This window comes from Pyrus communis, chromosome 2 (assembly GCF_041283825.1).
Source record: "Pyrus communis isolate YQ-2024b chromosome 2, ASM4128382v1, whole genome shotgun sequence".
NCBI classification, from domain to species: Eukaryota; Viridiplantae; Streptophyta; class Magnoliopsida; order Rosales; family Rosaceae; genus Pyrus; species Pyrus communis.
The window spans coordinates 1,087,975-1,107,500 of record NC_142566.1 but is presented as its reverse complement, the minus strand read 5'-3'; the positions used below and the strand labels follow the sequence as shown (position 1 = coordinate 1,107,500).

The following is a 19,526-nucleotide window of genomic DNA, read 5'->3' as shown; positions in this document are numbered from 1 at the left end:
CAACCCCTTACTCATCTGCTTCCAGGATTTCCAAACTTGTTGGTAAATCTGGAATTGCACGAAGTCTTGTGCAATAATTCAAACACAATGTATCAAGCTTTGAAAAACCACTGAGACTTGGTAGGCTACGAAAACTATTCATTTGAAGATCTAAAGAAATTAGACTCCTAAGCTCCATAAGGATTACGACATCAGTTAAATTGCAGCCTGCGAGAGATAATACTCTTATAGAGTTTAACCCTACTAACTGAGGAGGCAAAAGATAGGTTGGTAGTGGCCATTTCAAGCCATGAAGAGAGAGATACATCAGGTTCTTCAGTCGGGATATGGAAGGTGGTATTGATTTCATAGCTGTGTTATCTGCAATAAGAGTTGTCAACGATGCCATCTCACCCAAGTCCTCCGCCAAGTTTTCAAATTTTGAGCAGCCAGCAAGATCAAGAGCTTCAAGAGATGTCAATTCATAAAAACTCTCTGGGAGATCCCTAAGCACTTTGCAGTCTTTAAGATCTACGAAAAGAAGTTATTCAAGTTGACCAATGGACTGGTCAATGTCGAGCAAACATTTACAGTCTTGAAGTATCAATTGCTCAAGATTTGGGAGTTTTGAAAAGTCTGGTGATAGTGTTAGGTAATGGGAATGACTTAGATTAAGAAATTTCAACTTCTCAAGCAGCTGTAAGATAAAAGGGAAGACAGTCAAATTCAAATAGAAGACAGAAAGCATGATGATGGTTCTTACAAAACCTAAAGGAATGAATCAATAATTTGGTTGAAGTCATAACGTACCAGATCGGAATCCTCCCAAACTCGTATGAGTTTGCCATAGCTCAGATCAATAGCAACTATGTTTGGGTGATCAAAATCTTCAGGTACGACCTCCAGAGGGAATCTATGCCAACACAACCATCTTAACTCATTGGACAGATTGTTGTAACTGCCAGTGAGCTTGACGTAATTGAGTTTGAGCAATCTCTGACTCTGCATGTTTCTAATGATTCTGTACTGAAGCTAGCCTCGTCAGACTCTTGCAAATCTACAGTGAGTCCTTGAACTGCTTCAGTTCCCTATTGAAAGAGGAGAGGAAGGGAGAGAGGAGAGGAAGGGAGAGAGGAGAGGAGGGACAAGGAACTGAGTAAGAAAACGGTTATCTGCATTTGAAAATATGATTTCTACACATGAAGCAAAACCATGCATTGGATGTATGATTACAAGAGAGGTAGACTACCTATCAGTTGTTACAGTACCTGTGGATTAAAGTCATAGTTGTGCTTAGACTTCAGATGTGATTTTACAATTGTTCAAATTAGTTAGGCATCTTAGCAAGCATCTGCTGCAGGTATTACGTTTTACCTCTTGTATCTAAGAAGAGTAGAGCATATATGATATATGATTCCATTATTTAATCTAAATAATTCAATACAATCGGTTCCCTTGATGTCTCCTAGACTTTCCTTTCTCCGCTCTGTTTCTCTTTTCATTCCACCTGTAGTATATTTGGGTGTCGTTCCAATCAACTCATTGTGTTGTACTGTTGAAACATCCAACTTATACAATTTATTAGATGTGTGTGGTATCCATACACTTCTTCTTTGTTAAGCACGTGTTTACATAAAATTTAATTGCAAACCATACTTACAGATTTGTTCCTCAATATGTAAATCAAATCTTCATGATGCCATAATCTACTACGTTTTCCAGGGTTAACAGGGCATTCTGCACGCACAATTTCTCTTCCCATGCAAATCATGCATCACCAGTGTGAAATCATCATTAGCAGTTACAAGGAACCATTCTTGGAGGACACTTTTTCCGATTTCAGGATATAAGTCACAGTCATCCAATATTTTCATGACATAGTCCTTGTTCATTCCAGTAAAGAAACAAGATATATCAAGGAATATAGCCCTCAGGTCATCATCAGCTAGCTCATCAAAGCTGATTTTAAGTCTCTCATGAATCTTCCCATGAGTATGACTTTTCAATCTCTCCAATGCACCTTTCCAAGCACTTATGCTTTTCCCAGATAGATAAGAACCTACAACTTCAAGTGCTAGTGGCAAACCTCCACAGCAGTCAGCAGTTTTTCTTGTGAGTTCAAAATACTCTTGGATGGTTATTTCAAAAGGCTTGCCAACTAAGTAGCCGAAGAGCTTCTTCTATATTCAATGCTGGCAGTTCATATATCGTATCCACTTCAAGCATCTTTAGTGTGGAAATTTTCAGGTCGACGGGCCGAGGGCCCACTCTAACAACACCGATACTGTCCCCACTTAACCACCTACACAATCCTCAGGTGTGGGGTTTTATCACAAAAGGCCTCGGCGTTAATTAGAGAGGGGTATTTCTATTTAAAGCACTCTTCTCTTCTCCCTCTGTCCGACGTGGGACTGGGGGTTCCAACACTCCCCCGCACGTGAGACCCCACTTATGGGTCACACGTGAATTTCCACACATCGGCAACCACGTGGAGCCATGTCGGGACTCACCCAATCACGCGGGACCAATGGGGACCCACCCAAACACGTGGCATCTTTGGCCTACGTGGACAATCACGCGGGGCCAATGGGGACCCACCCAATCACGTGGCAGTACGGGCCCGTCCCCTGGCTCTGATACCATGTGGAAATTTTCAGGTCGACGGGCCGAGGGCCCACTCCAACAACACCGATACTGTCCCCACTTAACCACCTGCACAATCCTCAGGTGTGGGGTTTTATCACAAAAGTCCTCGGCGTTAATTAGAGAGGGGTATTTCTATTTAAAGCACTCTTCTCTTCTCCCTCTGTCCGATGTGGGACTGGGGGTTCCAACACTCCCCCGCACGTGAGACCCCACTTATGGGTCACACGTGAATTTCCACACATCGGCAACCACGTGGAGCCATGTCGGGACTCACCCAATCACGCGGGGCCAATGGGGACCCACCCAAACACGTGGCATCTTTGGCCTACGTGGACAATCACGCGGGGCCAATGGGGACCCACCCAATCACGTGGCAGTACGGGCCCGTCCCCTGGCTCTGATACCATGTGGAAATTTTCAGGTCGACGGGCCGAGGGCCCACTCCAACACCACCGATACTGTCCCCACTTAACCACCTGCACAATCCTCAGGTGTGGGGTTTTATCACAAAAGGCCTCGGCGTTAATTAGAGAGGGGTATTTCTATTTAAAGCACTCTTCTCTTATCCCTCTATCCGATGTGGGACTAGGGGTTCCAACACTCCCCCGCACGTGAGACCCCACTTATGGGTCACACGTGAATTTCCACACATCGGCAACCACGTGGAGCCATGTCGGGACTCACCCAATCACGCGGGGCCAATGGGGACCCACCCAAACACGTGGCATCTTTGGCCTACGTGGACAATCACGCGGGGCCAATGGGGACCCACCCAATCACGTGGCAGTACGGGCCCGTCCCCTGGCTCTTATACCATGTGGAAATTTTCAGGTCGACGGGCCGAGGGCCCACTCCAACACCACCGATACTGTCCCCACTTAACCACCTGCACAATCCTCAGGTGTGGGGTTTTATCACAAAAGGCCTCGGCGTTAATTAGAGAGGGGTATTTCTATTTAAAGCACTCTTCTCTTATCTCTCTATCCGATGTGGGACTGGGGGTTCCAACACTCCCCCGCACGTGAGACCCCACTTATGGGTCACACGTGAATTTCCACACATCGGCAACCACGTGGAGCCATGTCGGGACTCACCCAATCACGCGGGGCCAATGGGGACCCACCCAAACACGTGGCATCTTTGGCCTACGTGGACAATCACGCGGGGCCAATGGGGACCCACCCAATCACGTGGCAGTACGGGCCCGTCCCCTGGCTCTGATACCATGTGGAAATTTTCAGGTCGACGGGCCGAGGGCCCACTCCAACAACACCGATACTGTCCCCACTTAACCACGTGCACAATCCTCAAGTGTGGGGTTTTATCACAAAAGGCCTCGGCGTTAATTAGAGAGGGGTATTTCTATTTAAAACACTCTTCTCTTCTCTCTCTGTCCGATGTGGGACTGGGGGTTCCAACACTCCCCCGCACGTGAGACCCCACTTATGGGTCACACGTGAATTTCCACACATCGGCAACCACGTGGAGCCATGTCGGGACTCACCCAATCACGCGGGGCCAATGGGGACCCACCCAAACACGTGGCATCTTTGGCCTACGTGGACAATCACGCGGGGCCAATGGGGACCCACCCAATCACGTGGCAGTACGGGCCCGTCCCCTGGCTCTGATACCATGTGGAAATTTTCAGGTCGACGGGCCTAGGGCCCACTCCAACAACACCGATACTGTCCCCACTTAACCACCTGCACAATCCTCAGGTGTGGGGTTTTATCACAAAAGGCCTCGGCATTAATTAGAGAGGGGTATTTCTATTTAAAGCACTCTTCTCTTCTCCCTCTGTCCGATGTGGGACTGGGGGTTCCAACACTCCCCCGCAAGTGAGACCCCACTTATGGGTCACACGTGAATTTCCACACATCGGCAACCACGTGGAGCCATGTCGGGACTCACCCAATCACGCGGGGCCAATGGGGACCCACCCAAACACGTGGCATCTTTGGCCTACGTGGACAATCACGCGGGGCCAATGGGGACCCATCCAATCACGTGGCAGTACGGGCCCGTCCCCTGGCTCTGATACCATATGGAAATTTTCAGGTCGACGGGCCGAGGGCCCACTCCAACAACACCGATACTGTCCCCACTTAACCACCTGCACAATCCTCAGGTGTGGGGTTTTATCACAAAAGGCCTCGGCGTTAATTAGAGAGGGGTATTTCTATTTAAAGCACTATTCTCTTCTCCCTCTGTCCGATGTGGGACTGGGGGTTCCAACACTCCCCCGCACGTGAGACCCCACTTATGGGTCACACGTGAATTTCCACACATCGGCAACCACGTGGAGCCATGTCGGGACTCACCCAATCACGCGGGGCCAATGGGGACCCACCCAAACACGTGGCATCTTTGGCCTACGTGGACAATCACGCGGGGCCAATGGGGACCCACCCAATCACGTGGCAGTACGGGCCCGTCCCCTGGCTCTGATACCATGTGGAAATTTTCAGGTCGACGGGCCTAGGGCCCACTCCAACAACACCGATACTGTCCCCACTTAACCACCTGCACAATCCTCAGGTGTGGTGTTTTATCACAAAAGGCCTCGGCGTTAATTAGAGAGGGGTATTTCTATTTAAAGCACTATTCTCTTCTCCCTCTGTCCGATGTGGGACTGGGGGTTCCAACACTCCCCCGCACGTGAGACCCCACTTATGGGTCACACGTGAATTTCCACACATCGGCAACCACGTGAAGCCATGTCGGGACTCACCCAATCACGCGGGGCCAATGGGGACCCACCCAAACACGTGGCATCTTTGGCCTACGTGGACAATCACGCGGGGCCAATGGGGACCCACCCAATCACGTGGCAGTACGGGCCCGTCCCCTGGCTCTGATACCATGTGGAAATTTTCAGGTCGACGGGCCGAGGGCCCACTCCAACAACACCGATACTATCCCCACTTAACCACCTGCACAATCCTCAGGTGTGGGGTTTTATCACAAAAGGCCTCGGCGTTAATTAGAGAGGGGTATTTCTATTTAAAGCACTCTTCTCTTCTCTCTCTGTCCGATGTGGGACTGGGGGTTCCAACACTCCCCCGCACGTGAGACCCCACTTATGGGTCACACGTGAATTTCCACACATCGGCAACCACGTGGAGCCATGTCGGGACTCACCCAATCACGCGGGGCCAATGGGGACCCACCCAAACACGTGGCATCTTTGGCCTACGTGGACAATCACGCGGGGCCAATGGGGACCCACCCAATCACGTGGCAGTACGGGCCCGTCCCCTGGCTCTGATACCATGTGGAAATTTTCAGGTCTACGGGCCGAGGGCCCACTCCAACAACACCGATACTGTCCCCACTTAACCACCTGCACAATCCTCAGGTGTGGGGTTTTATCACAAAAGGCCTCGGCATTAATTAGAGAGGGGTATTTCTATTTAAAGCACTCTTCTCTTCTCCCTCTGTCCGATGTGGGACTGGGTGTTCCAACACTCCCCCGCACGTGAGACCCCACTTATGGGTCACACGTGAATTTCCACACATCGGCAACCACGTGGAGCCATGTCGGGACTCACCCAATCACGCGGGGCCAATGGGGACCCACCCAAACACGTGGCATCTTTGGCCTACGTGGACAATCACGCGGGGCCAATGGGGACCCACCCAATCACGGGGCAGTACGGGCCCATCCCCTGGCTCTGATACCATGTGGAAATGTTCAGGTCGACGAGCCGATGGCCCACTCCAACAACACCGATACTGTCCCCACTTAACCACCTGCACAATCCTCAGGTGTGGGGTTTTATCACAAAAGGTCTCGGCGTTAATTAGAGAGGAGTATTTCTATTTAAAGCACTATTCTCTTCTCCCTCTGTCCGATGTGGGACTGGGGGTTCCAACACTCCCCCGCACGTGAGACCCCACTTATGGGTCACACGTGAATTTCCACACATCGGCAACCACGTGGAGCCATGTCGGGACTCACCCAATCACGCGGGGCCAATTGGGACCCACCCAAACACGTGGCATCTTTGGCCTACGTGGACAATCACGCGGGGCCAATGGGGACCCACCCAATCACGTAGCAGTACGGGCCCGTCCCCTGGCTCTGATACCATGTGGAAATTTTCAGGTCGACGGGCCGAGGGCCCACTCCAACAACACCGATACTGTCCCCACTTAACCACCTGCACAATCCTCAGGTGTGGGGTTTTATCACAAAAGGCCTCGGCGTTAATTAGAGAGGGGTATTTCTATTTAAAGCACTCTTCTCTTCTCCCTCTGTCCGATGTGGGACTGGGGGTTCCAACACTCCCCCGCACGTGAGACCCCACTTATGGGTCACACGTGAATTTCCACACATCGGCAACCACGTGGAGCCATGTCGGTACTCACCCAATCACGCGGGGCCAATGGGGACCCACCCAAACACGTGGCATCTTTGGCCTACGTGGACAATCACGCGGGGCCAATGGGGACCCACCCAATCACGTGGCAATACGGGCCCGTCCCCTGGCTCTGATACCATGTGGAAATTTTCAGGTCGACGGGCCGAGGGCCCACTCCAACAACACCGATACTATCCCCACTTAACCACCTGCACAATCCTCGGGTGTGGGGTTTATCACAAAAGGCCTCGGCGTTAATTAGAGAGGGGTATTTCTATTTAAAGCACTCTTCTCTTCTCCCTCTGTCCGATGTGGGACTGGGGGTTCCAACATTTAGCAAATGTTCATATCTTGTGGTTATTATAATTCTACTCCGAGCACCAAACGAGTCACGTTTTATAGCTAATGCTTCTAACTGTTCCATGCAATCTATATCATCAACCATGGCAAGTAGCCTTCGGTCGTGAAGTCTTAATACTATCTCCAAGATCCCTTGATCGACACTACTTACCTTTATGTTGGACGGTTTCAAGATATCAAAAAGAAGTTGCTCCTGCAAATGAACTAATTTCCTTTCCCTCTCATTTTGAAGGAAACTTTTACCTTCAAACGTATCCTGATATTTGTTGAATATGACTTTGGCAACGGTTGTTTTGCCCACTCCAGCCATACCCCAAATTCCAATTATGCGAACAGCATTTGATCCTCCAACATCTAAACAGCCAATCGGTTAAATGTGAAGAGTATTATGGCCAAATGCTAGAAAAATGATTAGCATGTATATACCCCTAAACTAACTATCCCCCGCCAAAAGCCCCAAACCATCTAACTACGCCCGTAGAAGCCCCATGCTTGTCTCTTACAAAACAAAACCATGAACCGCCGATCCAAGGCCAAGTCCAAGTCCCTCGCTAGACCAGGATCCGGACAGGGGAAGTTTCCAGCCAAACCGACGAATCTCGGAGGTGAGATCCGGACTCCTCGCTCTTCTCTTGGTACGCTTTTTTCATGTTTGTTTTTTGTATTAGGGTTTGTGAGGAGGAATAATATTATCTCTAATTTCGAATTTGCAGCTTAATTAACTCGTTGCTTATATGTTTTTAGGGTTACCTTGCTTGAATTTAATCAGGCTACTTGCTTTGCTGCAAATATGTATTTTTTTCTTGTTCATTTAGGTTTAAGCAATTTTTGTTTGATTTTCCATGCCTGGTTACGTAATACTGAGCATATATTTTTGTAGAATCAATTAAGTATCCTCCCAATTCTGTTCAATTTGGTTATCTCGTGGTTACTTTACTCGTGTAAAGTTAATTCTCAACAAATTTTGCAGGTACCATCTATCATTAGCTATTTATACATATATTTCCCTGAGGATACTAGCCTTCGAACCCAGACATAGTAGAACGTAATTGAACATAAAGCACCAGTAGTTAGTATTTGATGACTCAATGAGATCAAGAATACGAAGTAATTAAGGGCCCGACCCGAATTCAGATGACTAACTTAGCATATATATGCACTGTGCAAATTATAATATTAATTAATGTATCTCCACATTTCCTCAAACATACAGATAAGAAGAAAAAGTCTGTTAAAGGCACTCCGACCCAACTCAAAATTTAAACGGCTGTTGAAGGGACTCTGGCTGAACTCCAACTTGACGAGGAGAATACTACTACTCCAAAACCAAAACCAGAAGAGAAGAAAACAAGCAGGGCAATCATAGCTGAGAAACCTTTCCAATTCCCATTCAGACACCCCTGTGAACTTTGCAATGTGTTTGGCCACTGCCATCACTCATGCCCCACCTGGAATGTGTATCCCAGTCAACGTAACTCAGGTTCCCAAGGGCTATGAAATATGTTATGAGCGTGGGGTGAGGTATGCTGAAATGATTAGTTGTGTGTTGCGTGGCAAGTTTGGTGACCACTTGAGTAACAACTGCCCGGAGAGCAGCAAGTTCACGGCACTAATTGACACCGTTATTGGTATAGCTCGTCCCAAACCATCATCTTGCTGATTTCGAGGATGCTGTTGGATTATATAGTCTTGGGCTGTTGCTTCTTTTTCATTTTCTTTGAGTTTCAGTGGTCTGTAGTACGTCTGTACGTGTGTCATGTGTGTCTATGAGTAAGCTCACCCGCCCTGTCCGTAGCCACTGATGGCTGGCGGATAGATACTTTGTTTGGGTTTGGTTTGCTTGTACTGGTCTTGAAATACTCTGTTGTTCTTATTTCTAAGTGCAAAGCCCTTTGCTTGTACTGGTCTTGGATGCGAAAGTTTTTCAATACACAACTACCTTGCACATTAATGAAACAAAAATTGTTAGATCCTGTTGGACCAATTGATCCAACTGCTTTTGTTCCATTATTCACCAGAGAAAGCCCCGTCTTGGATGCACAGTACCTTATTTGGATCGATGCTTTGCTTTGCTGTTTGATCTCTCTTTCGGCCTTTGCTTTGGTTTGGTTTGTTTGTATGGTGTTGGGCCTTGGGGTGCTATTTTTAATTCACATGATGATCAATCTATGAATTATATTGAATTGCTGTATTAACACGAAACAAAGACTCAGAAAAGCTTGAAAAGCACATCCCTCCAGGAAGTTTCCCTCCCTAGAGTATGCTTAAACGGCTTCTGATTCTCCCCCACTGAGCTGGAATTGTTTCTTCTCACATTACATAACAATTTTTGCGTCACACTCAGCCTCAACCTTTTCCGATCGCTTGTGAAGTATATAAGCTACACCATCTCCAAGGGTTTGGCATTCGGCAGCAAAGACTCCAGCATGACCTATATTTTTGGCTCCAGCTTCAAAAATAATTTCGATCCATCGACTTTGAGGGTGGGTGGAACGACTTAATTGCGGCCCCTCTTTTGTGGAGGATGAACTGCAACAGCAAAAATAATAGGGTGGCTCCTCAAACCATCATCAAGAATAGCTTTATTAAATACAACAAAGAAATATAGGGACGACTTCATACCTGGCCCCAACTACAACCATCATCCACAAGAACATCCTTGAAAAACATCCCGCGGTTCCCCAAGAACTCATGAATGGTTAAAATGCGACAATGGGGAGAAGACAAGTACATAAATTGCCAAGAAGGGGATAATGGTAACAGTTCATCTGTACTAATTAATTCGATTACCAGGATCAGGCCTTAATCTTTTGGGAGTTTGGTTTTCATCAGATGAATCATTGCTTGGCCCTGCCTCGTCATCATCACCATCAAAATTATCAGACCTCAATGTTTTGGAAGTTCGGTTCTCATCAGATGCGTCATGGCTTGTTCTTGCCTCATAATTGTCTCCCGACAAACAATCCTGATGTGGGTATAAATCATATAAGCCAGGATGAGAATCATACATATTTTCCTTTATAAATTTGTCCCAGACAAGATCAACCGCTATTTTCTTCACTCTTGGAGAATTATCTCCAGGCTGAGCAGGCCCTACAAAAATGTTGACTTCATCCCCTTTATGCCAACAGAGCACATCGTTTGATAATTGCCCCTGCCAAAGATAATGGTCTTCATAATCACAGAAAGTTGGTACTGAGGCATATGTTATATGGGCGAGCAAAGCAGTACGCTTGATTTTATTTCGACTGGAAATGACAAGCGGACAATCCTCAGGTTGTTTGTTTGAAGAGTATACACAGCACAGAGTCAACCCTTCAAAATTACTACCAACACTTTGAGGCACTACAAAACAGACTTCATCACCCCCGTAATATCTGAACCACTCAGGAATGTAATTCCCGTTGAGGAAAATGCCACCATATCCGCAAGAAGTCCATCCCTGTGCCATGTAGATTAAGATTTGTATGAGCAACACATTGTAACAAATGAATGTTTATATATGTACATGTTCATCAGAGATAGATAGAGAGAGAGAGAGAGAGAGAGAGAGAGAGAGAGAGAGAGAGAGAGAGAGAGAGAGAGAGAGAGAGAGAGAGAGAACCTGTAGTATCTTCTTCCTAAACTCAGCAGTGAGATTTGTGCACCCTTCCATATGAATCCTCGTCATGGAGTTTAATGAATTATGCATGCCCGGAATCTCAGTGAGTTTGGGGGAGTGATTCAGATGGAGTACTCTCATCTTTGACATTTCTGAAAAATCTGGCATTTTCTCCAATGCAATGCACTCATCTGCTTTCAGGATTTCCAAATTTGTTGGTAAATCTGGAATTGCACGAAGTTTTGTGCAATCATTCAAACACAATGTTCGAAGCTTTGAAACACCACTGAGACTTGGTAGGCTATAAAAACGAGTCTTTTGAAGATCTAAATGTTCTAAAAAATTTAGATTCACAAGCTCCTTAGGGATTTTATCATCAGTTAAATTGCAGCCTGCAAGAGATAATACTCTTAAAGTGTTTAACCCTGATAACAGAGGAGGTATAGGATAGGTTGATAGTGGCCATTTCAAGCCATGAAGAGAGAGATAATTCAGGTTCTTCAGTCGGAGTATGGAAGATGGTAATGATTTCAAAGCTGTGTTATCTGCAACAAGAGTTGTCAACGATGACATCTCACCCAAATCCTCAGCCAAGTTTTCAAATTTTGAGCAGTCAGCAAGATCAAGAATTTCAATAGATGTTGATTTATAAAAACTCTCTGGGAGGACCCTAAGCGCTTTGCAGTCTTTAAGATCTACCAAAACAAGTTTTTCAAGTTGACCAATGGACTGGTCAATGTCGACCAAACACTTACAGTCTCGAAGTATCAATTGCTCGAGATTTGGGAGTTTTGAAAAGTCCGGTGACCGTGTTAGGTAATGGGAATGGCTCAGATTAAGAAACTTCAACTTCTCAAGCAACTGTTAGATAAAAGGAAAAAAAAAATCAAATTCAAATAGAAGACAAAGCATGATGATGGTGTTTACAAAACCTAGAGGAATGAATTAATAATTTGGTTGAAGTCATAACATACCAGATCAGAATCCTCCCAAACTCGTTTGAGTTTGCTATAGCTCAGGTCAATAGCAACTATGTTTGGGTGATCAAAATCTTCTGGTATGACCTCCAGAGGGAATCCATGCCAACACAACCATCTTAACTCATTGGACAGATTGTTGTAACTGCCAGTGAGCTTGACGTAATTGAGTTTGAGCAATCTCAGACTCTGCATGTTTCTAAATGCTTCTGTACTGAAGCTAGCCTCGTCAGACTCCTGCAAATCTAAAGTGAGTCCTTGAACTGCTTCAGTTCCCTATTGGAGGAGGAGGAGGAGGAGGAGGAAGGAGAGGGGGACAAGGAACTAAGTAAGAAAAGGGTTATCTGCATGTGAAAAGACAATGTATACACATGAAACTTAACCACGCATTGGATGTATGAATTACAAGAGAGGTAGACAACCTATGACCAACAGATTTATGTGCATTTCATTTGCACTCAAGAATAGGTGGCAAATATCTGCACTAAATCCTTATCCAAGTCCAGGTTCTTGTATCTCTGTGACAAACTTCATCTTCGGTTACCTCAATTTCGTTTGAGGAGGGATATAAAGGGCAATATTGTGACTACACTATCTAGCGATATTACTTAGTGGTTAAGATATCTGTTAGTTATATTTTAGATATCTTAGTGGTTACAATATAATTGTATATATATACTCAAAGTGTAATATTATTCTTTATGAAATGGAAATATAATTTTCCTATTAATAAATTCCCATGAATTCCCTTCTCATTATTTATAAGAAAACCCGGCCAACCAGCTACTCCAAAATATTTCTTTGAGCCAATAAAGCAAACAAATTTCAAGACAATAATGTGCGTGCGATATGTCAAATTCAAGATTCTATAAGATCCAATTTCAAAAATTGATAAAGACTAAAGGTTGCGTTCCAAAAATACCAGCCTGCACCACCGCTCTTGCGAGTTAAACAGTTCATGAAGATCAGTGACTACAAAATATTTGGAAAAACTGGTGCAATATACACTCGTATGCCACACGGCGAATTCAACTGCTCATACGTTGGCTAAATATGCGTTATTTGTTGTTGATTGTTTTGAGTGGTTTGAAGTACCAGCTGATGTGATCCGGGACGTTCTTCTACAGGATGGTGAGGCAAATTCCCCCTACCATCCTACGGGTTCGCTTGGGATGTTTTTTCCTTCACCGGATCTTGTACCATTGGAGATTTTCTATGACAAGGTTTTAACAGCCCCTGCACGTTAACAATGGAAGGCATTCTTATGATGAAAAATAGAGCGCAAGGAAAAATGGCGCTTCTCCATTGGATGCAGAATGTTGCAGATCCAATAAGAATTTCGAATTGGAAACTATCAAAAGTTTTGTGCAATGATTATTCTTTTTATTTTTATTTTTTACCATATTCCAAACTACTCTAATTTCACCGGAAGGATTCGAACTTGGTGCAAGGGGTGTGCACATTGCCTTGGCTAACAAGCCTAAAAGCACATTTTGTGCGGTGACAACTTAAAACAGAACATTGATGAGACAAGATTAAGAAGAATGCAAAGATGGAGAAACGCACATTCAAGAATATGTGGAGCAAGAAAATGCAACAAGCTAGTTTTGGATATTTGTGAGGGACTGGAGAGCACTTCAAGCGAAGAGAGGTTTTGAGTTTAACTTTTTAGGACAGCTGATTTCTTTCCTCGTTCCCAACCACTTCAAGACTAAGAACTTAGCCAAATTACATAAGCCTATTTTTGCTTGGCATTAACATTATTAAAAAATTTATATTTTCACTTCTACATACAAAAGGGAAATATGTAGTATACAGTCCATGACTACCAAAAGGACTAATGGCTTGAGTTCAGTGTATGTACCCTTTTCTTCTTCTATTAGGCAGGCTATCAGCCCATGCTGCTTCCTTCTTGCATGGTTTCATCAGTTTCTTCTTCTGCAATTCTTTCAACACTGGGATCAGACCTTAGTCTTTTGCGGGATTGATTTCCAGGGAGAGAAAGGTCACCATTTCCGCTCGCACTCCATCCCTATACCATGGAGAAAGATTTGTACAAAAAAGGATTAGCAGCATATATGTATACTCTAGAGAGAGAGATTAGCAGCATATATGTATACTCCAGAGAGAGAGAGAGAGAGAGAGAGAGAGAGAGAGAAGACCTGTAGGATTGCTTTCTTAAAAGCAGCAGTGAGATTGGTACACCCTTCCATATGAATCCTTGCCAAGGAGTTTAATGCCTTATCCAAGCCTAGAATTTCAGTGAGTTTGGGGGAGTGATTCAGATGCAATTCTCTCATCCTTGACATTTCTGAAAAATCTGGCATTTTTTCCAATGCAATGCACTCATCTGCTTCCAGGATTTCCAAATTTGTTGGTAAATCTGGAATTTCCTGAAGGTTTGTGCAATTATTCAAGTGTAACGTTTGAAGCTTGGAAAGTCTACTGAGGATAGGTAGGCAATTAAATCCATTGCCTCTTGCGTCTAAAACTTCTAAGGAAGATAGAGCACCAAGATCTTGAGGAATGGCATGATCTGCTAGATTGCAGTTTGCAAGAGACAAGTACTTAAGGTTATCAATCATACTACAGAGTGAATCTCGGACAAAATCGTACAGCCTTCAAGTATCAATCTCTCAAGATTTGGGATATTTGAAAAGTCTGGCGATTGTTCCAGGTGCTTACAATAACCAAGATTAAGAAACTTCAACTTCTCAAGTGGCTGTCAGACGAGAGAATGAATATCAATATTCAAATAGAAGAGAGAAAGCTTGGTGTTGATGGTAATCACAAAACGTGGAGGAAACATTTTATATATAGTTTGGTTGAGTTGAATACAGTACCACGTCGGAGTCCTCCCAAGCTCGTATGTTGCTATGACTCAGGTCGATATCAACTAGGTTTGTTTGATTAAAATGGCCGGGTATGACCTCCACGGGACACTCAGGCCAACACAACCATCTTAACTCTTCGGAAAGGTGTTCGCAGTGTCCAGTGAACTTTACCCCTTTGAGTTTGAGTAATCTCAATCCGTGCATCGCTCTAAATGCTTCTGTACTGAAAGGCTTGTGACGTTCTGACAAATCTAAAGCCAGTCCTTGAATTTCTTCACTTCCCTGTTTCGAAATAAAATAAGATAAAATAAGACAAGGCTTATTTGCTTCGACTTCAACTGCTGCAGCACCACTAGATCCATGCCAGAGATTTATAGACTTTAGTTTTGTTTTACTTTTACGGGGATAATTTTCAAATAATTTAGTAAAAGGGTTTTTGGCCATTAGTCTTTGAAAAAATCGAAATTTTAAAAAAATAAAAATAAAAAATAAAAAAAATCTGGTATTAGATTACATATTGATAGGCTAATTCGCCTTCAGCGAGAATTGAACTAAGACCTTTCACTTAAGGAGTGAAGAGGAATACCATTAGACCGTAGTACTAAGTGATTAAAGTGTACTTTTATTAAAGTATATATTTTATTTTTGTTATTTAATGTGTATTTTTATTTAATATCTCTACATTAAAAATTTGATTGTATTAATATGCACATTTTAGTTCTTCAAATTTTAAACAAACCTAAATGAGAAAACATTAAAAGAAAAATATAACATCTAATCTAACAAAATTTATCATTTGACAAAAAAAAAAAAGAGAAAACAATAAAAGAAATTAGTGACACTTAAGAAAAATATATAAATGCATAAGTGTACAAAAATTACTGTACCGAAATATATTAAATTAACTTCTTTGTACCGCAATGTCTGTATCTAAATGTTTGTACTGAAATACAGTATAATAAACTTAAATGTCAATACCAAAATGTATGTTCCAAAATGTATTATAAAGAATTAATGTACCTAAATCTCTATATCTACGGATATAACGAAATATATTAAATGAATTAATGTACCTAAATAAAGAACACAAATTGTAGCAGAATATATTATATGAAAAAATTAATTTACCTAAGTGTCTACAACAAAATATATTCTGATGAATGAAATGAAAACTAGGATTAAATATAATTAATACCTTAAAATTAGAAAGATAAAGAGAAATAAAACGTCAAAATATAATTAGTAAATAAGGTGATAAATGTATCAAGGGATGAAAATTAGATTTTAATCTTACACAAATTATAGTCTAAAAGTCATCTTTTCCAAAGATTAAATGAAGTTTTCTATTTAGTAAATAAAATTAGTTTGTTCCCTATTGTACTTTCCCTCGTCTGCCCTTATTTCTCTGTTCATTGAACCCATACCTAATCAATGCATTGTATAATGTATGTTGTACTCTTGACACATTCAGAGCATGCAATTTCTTAGATGTGGGATATGCATATAAATTCTCCTTTAATATGAACATGCATTTAACATGCAATATGATTGCAAATGTACTTACAGTTTTGCTCCTCAATACGGATTTTACATCTTCATGATCCCATAATCTACAACGCTTTCGTACGATGTCCGGGGATTTTTCACGTACAATTTCTCTGCCAGTGTCTCGAATCAAACTATGCATCATCAGATTGCCTTCTGTATCAACAGTTACAAGGCATTGGTCATGCAGTTCCCTAATTCCTATTGAGGCATACCAGTCATCTGGATCCAGTATTTTCATGACATAGTCCTTCTTCATTCCAATAAAGAAACAGGATATATCAAGGAACATAGACTTCACATCACCATCGGTTAGCCCATCATAGCTTATCTTAAGCCTTTTGTGAATTGCCGAACAAGGCCGCGATCTTTTCCATTTACCCAGTGCACTTTTCCATTCATCTGTGCTTTTTGCACGTAGATAAGTACCTAAACTTGAAGTGCCAGTGGCAAACCCTCACAGTAATCAACAAGATCGCTTGCAACTTGAACATATTCTTTATTAGGATAATTCTTACTAAAGGCACGCCAACTAAGGAGCTCAACAGCTTCTTCTTTATTCATTGTTGGTAGATGATATCTCCAATCTGCGTTTAGTATCTTTAGCAAATGTTCATTTCTTGTTGTTATGACAATTCTACTTCCTGGACCAAACGAGTCACGTTCTATAGCTAATGCATCTAACTGGTCCACACTGTCTACATCATCAATTATGACAAGTGCCTTTAGGTTGCCAAGTCTTCTTTTTATATCCTCGGTCCCTTCATCAGCTCTACTAACCTGTATGTTTCCCGATCTCAATACATCAGAAAGAAGTGTGTTTTGCGAATCAACCAGTTTCTTATCTTCTCTCACATTAGCAAGAAAACTTGCACATTGAAACATACCCTGATATTTGTTGAAAATGGCTTTGGCAACCGTCGTTTTACCCAGTCCGCCCATACCCCAAATTCCAATTATGCGAACATCATATGATCCTTCAACATCCAAATTGTTACCAATTTCTTGCACGCGAGAATCTATTCCAACTGGGTTTGGGGCTACGGCTAAGTATGTGTTCTTCAGTTTTCTGGTGATCTCGTCAACAATTTTCCTGACAAACCTTCCTTTATACCTGGTAGTTAAAATTCAAAATTAAAGAAAAGTTAACATCTTTAGTTGTGGCTTGTAGAACAATGAAGAAGGACAACTCTCCGAAAATATCTAAAAGTGACAATCACTGAGAGATAAAAGTCTCTATATGTGTTCTGCTTGAAAGCAGAAAGCGGGATGAGTGTGAGAGGAGAACAGAAAACACCAGTAGATTGTGCAAAGGAAAAGGAATGAAGTTAGGACTCTAGTGAAAGAGCATAACCTCTGAATTTCATGAGGACCAAGTGAGTGTTAGAAGAGAACACCACGAGGAGAGTGTCCAAAAGATCAAACCATCACAAAGAATCGGAGGAAAGCCCTCTTTTGCGAAGAGTGATCAGATCTTGTAATCGAAACAGTCCGAGTCACAAAGATCAAAATGCAAAAGGGACTAGTTGAATCAAAGATGATCAAGTAAGATCTCCATGAGAGTAAGTCCTCTCGCAAGGATTTCAAAGTAAGATCTGACATCGGACTTGTTGAGGAAAAGAGGATCAAGAAGAAAGGAAAGCAGAGATCAAACTTGCATATAGAGAGGGAGGTCTCTCAAATATGCCACAACAGTTACTTTTTTAAAGTAAAGAACATAAATGAAATGTTCGTTTGCTAAACACCTTTGAATACTGTTCTATTCTTGTATTCCTATATCGGAGTTTTTAAGCTTCGCATTTAAATGCATAAAATCAAATGTTATAAGCCCTTACGTGAAATCAATTTACAGTTTATCCACAATTTGTAAACAGAAGCTGGCAACTATATTGTATAATTAAGGAATTAAAAAGGAAAAGGAAGCAAGTAATTACCCATCAGTCGCACTAAAATCCTCGCCGGCCAACTCTGCAGCTTCATTAAGAGCATCTTTCCAGGTCTGCACCATTTCAGGGAAGCGCTTTTGATGTTCCCGGAATGCTTCCGCAAAAGCACCCCTCTGATGCCTGACATTGGAAGGATCGATGTCATAGAAAATTGGCAAAACCATTTGCCCCACTGTTCTTCTGCAGGCCAAGATCTCGACCAGCTCATCAAGACACCATCTGGACTCGGCATACCCGCTTGAGAAGATGATAGCAGCAAGCCTAGAGTCTTTGACTGCTTGCTTCAGTGCTTGTGTGATAATTTCGCCTCTGGTCAATTCGTTCTCGTCGATAAAGACGTTGAATCTGTGGTCTTTCAATGTGCAGTAGAGGTTGTCCGTCAAGTTCTTGCGCGTTTCGCCTCTGAAGCTCAAGAACACGTCGTACTTGCTACATTTTGAGGAGGAGGAGGCCATCTTCATCAGTTGGGCAATTTGGCATGCTACCGCAGCAGCAATTCTGATGATTTTTAAGCACCAAAGTAAAAGTCAACTCCCCATCATTTCAAGTCCACAAAAGAGGAGGAGCTTTCTGCATCCTTTGGCTGGCGGCCTCAATTTCATGGCACTTTTATTGTGTGGGTCAGGTCTAGAGTCTTTTATTTTCTATTTCTCGTTTGATAATATAACTTTCTTTATTGACAAAAAAAAATTACCTAACTTCTAATTTCATGGAAGCGATACCATGGGAGTATTGAATACAGGCTCTTGGCAACCGTCGAGATTGAACTTTGAATTTTTGCGTAATATCCAATTGTTCTGGTGAAGCATTTGCTGTTCTCACAAAGTAGTCAAATTATTCTGATTCGAGCGATATTTTAATTCAATCTAAACTAGAAGGAAGAGAATTCATACTTAGGTGTAGAAATGATGAAAACTTATCAGCAAGTACTCTTTCTTATGTGGCATGTGCATATATTCTACATTTCACAAACAAGGCTTTAGATACATCAACATGAAATTTACTAGTTCTACTTGTTTCAACTGTAGGTAGGCCTGTAAACGGATCGAGTTTACTGGGTTTAGATCGGGTTCTAAGGGGTGCATATTTTCATATATTATTATCATATATTTCCTTTGGATTTTGTCTACATGAATAGGTTAAATGCACTAATTTATGTTGTTTTAATTTATAGGCATTCAATACCAGAGTTATGTAAAAAAAAGAATGAAAAACAAGCTTTTCGGGTGTCTAGGGTAATTTCAGTAAAACAAGAGGCTAATTAACTGCAC

The 19,526-nt window shown here is 42.8% G+C and overlaps 1 protein-coding gene and 1 pseudogene across 2 annotated transcripts; both read right to left on the bottom strand.

Moving 5' to 3' along the window:
• Window positions 1-9,511: 9,511 nt before the first annotated feature.
• LOC137748094 (disease resistance-like protein DSC1) lies at window positions 9,512-12,125 on the bottom strand. The gene is made up of 4 exons (XM_088680257.1): window positions 11,928-12,125; window positions 10,957-11,814; window positions 9,975-10,794; window positions 9,512-9,881 (listed from the first exon to the last, which is right to left on the bottom strand). Exons 1-3 carry the CDS (start codon window positions 12,123-12,125, stop codon window positions 10,126-10,128), a joined length of 1,725 nt encoding a protein of 574 aa, XP_088536383.1. The 3' UTR covers window positions 9,512-9,881; window positions 9,975-10,125.
• Window positions 12,126-12,716: 591 nt separating this feature from the next.
• On the bottom strand, window positions 12,717-18,880 carry LOC137746437 (disease resistance protein RUN1-like; annotated as a pseudogene). Its single transcript, XR_015953572.1, has 6 exons — window positions 18,244-18,880; window positions 16,329-17,423; window positions 14,774-15,046; window positions 14,093-14,652; window positions 13,795-13,962; window positions 12,717-13,166 (listed from the first exon to the last, which is right to left on the bottom strand). The product of XR_015953572.1 is annotated as a disease resistance protein RUN1-like (transcript).
• Between the last annotated feature and the right edge of the window lie 646 nt (window positions 18,881-19,526).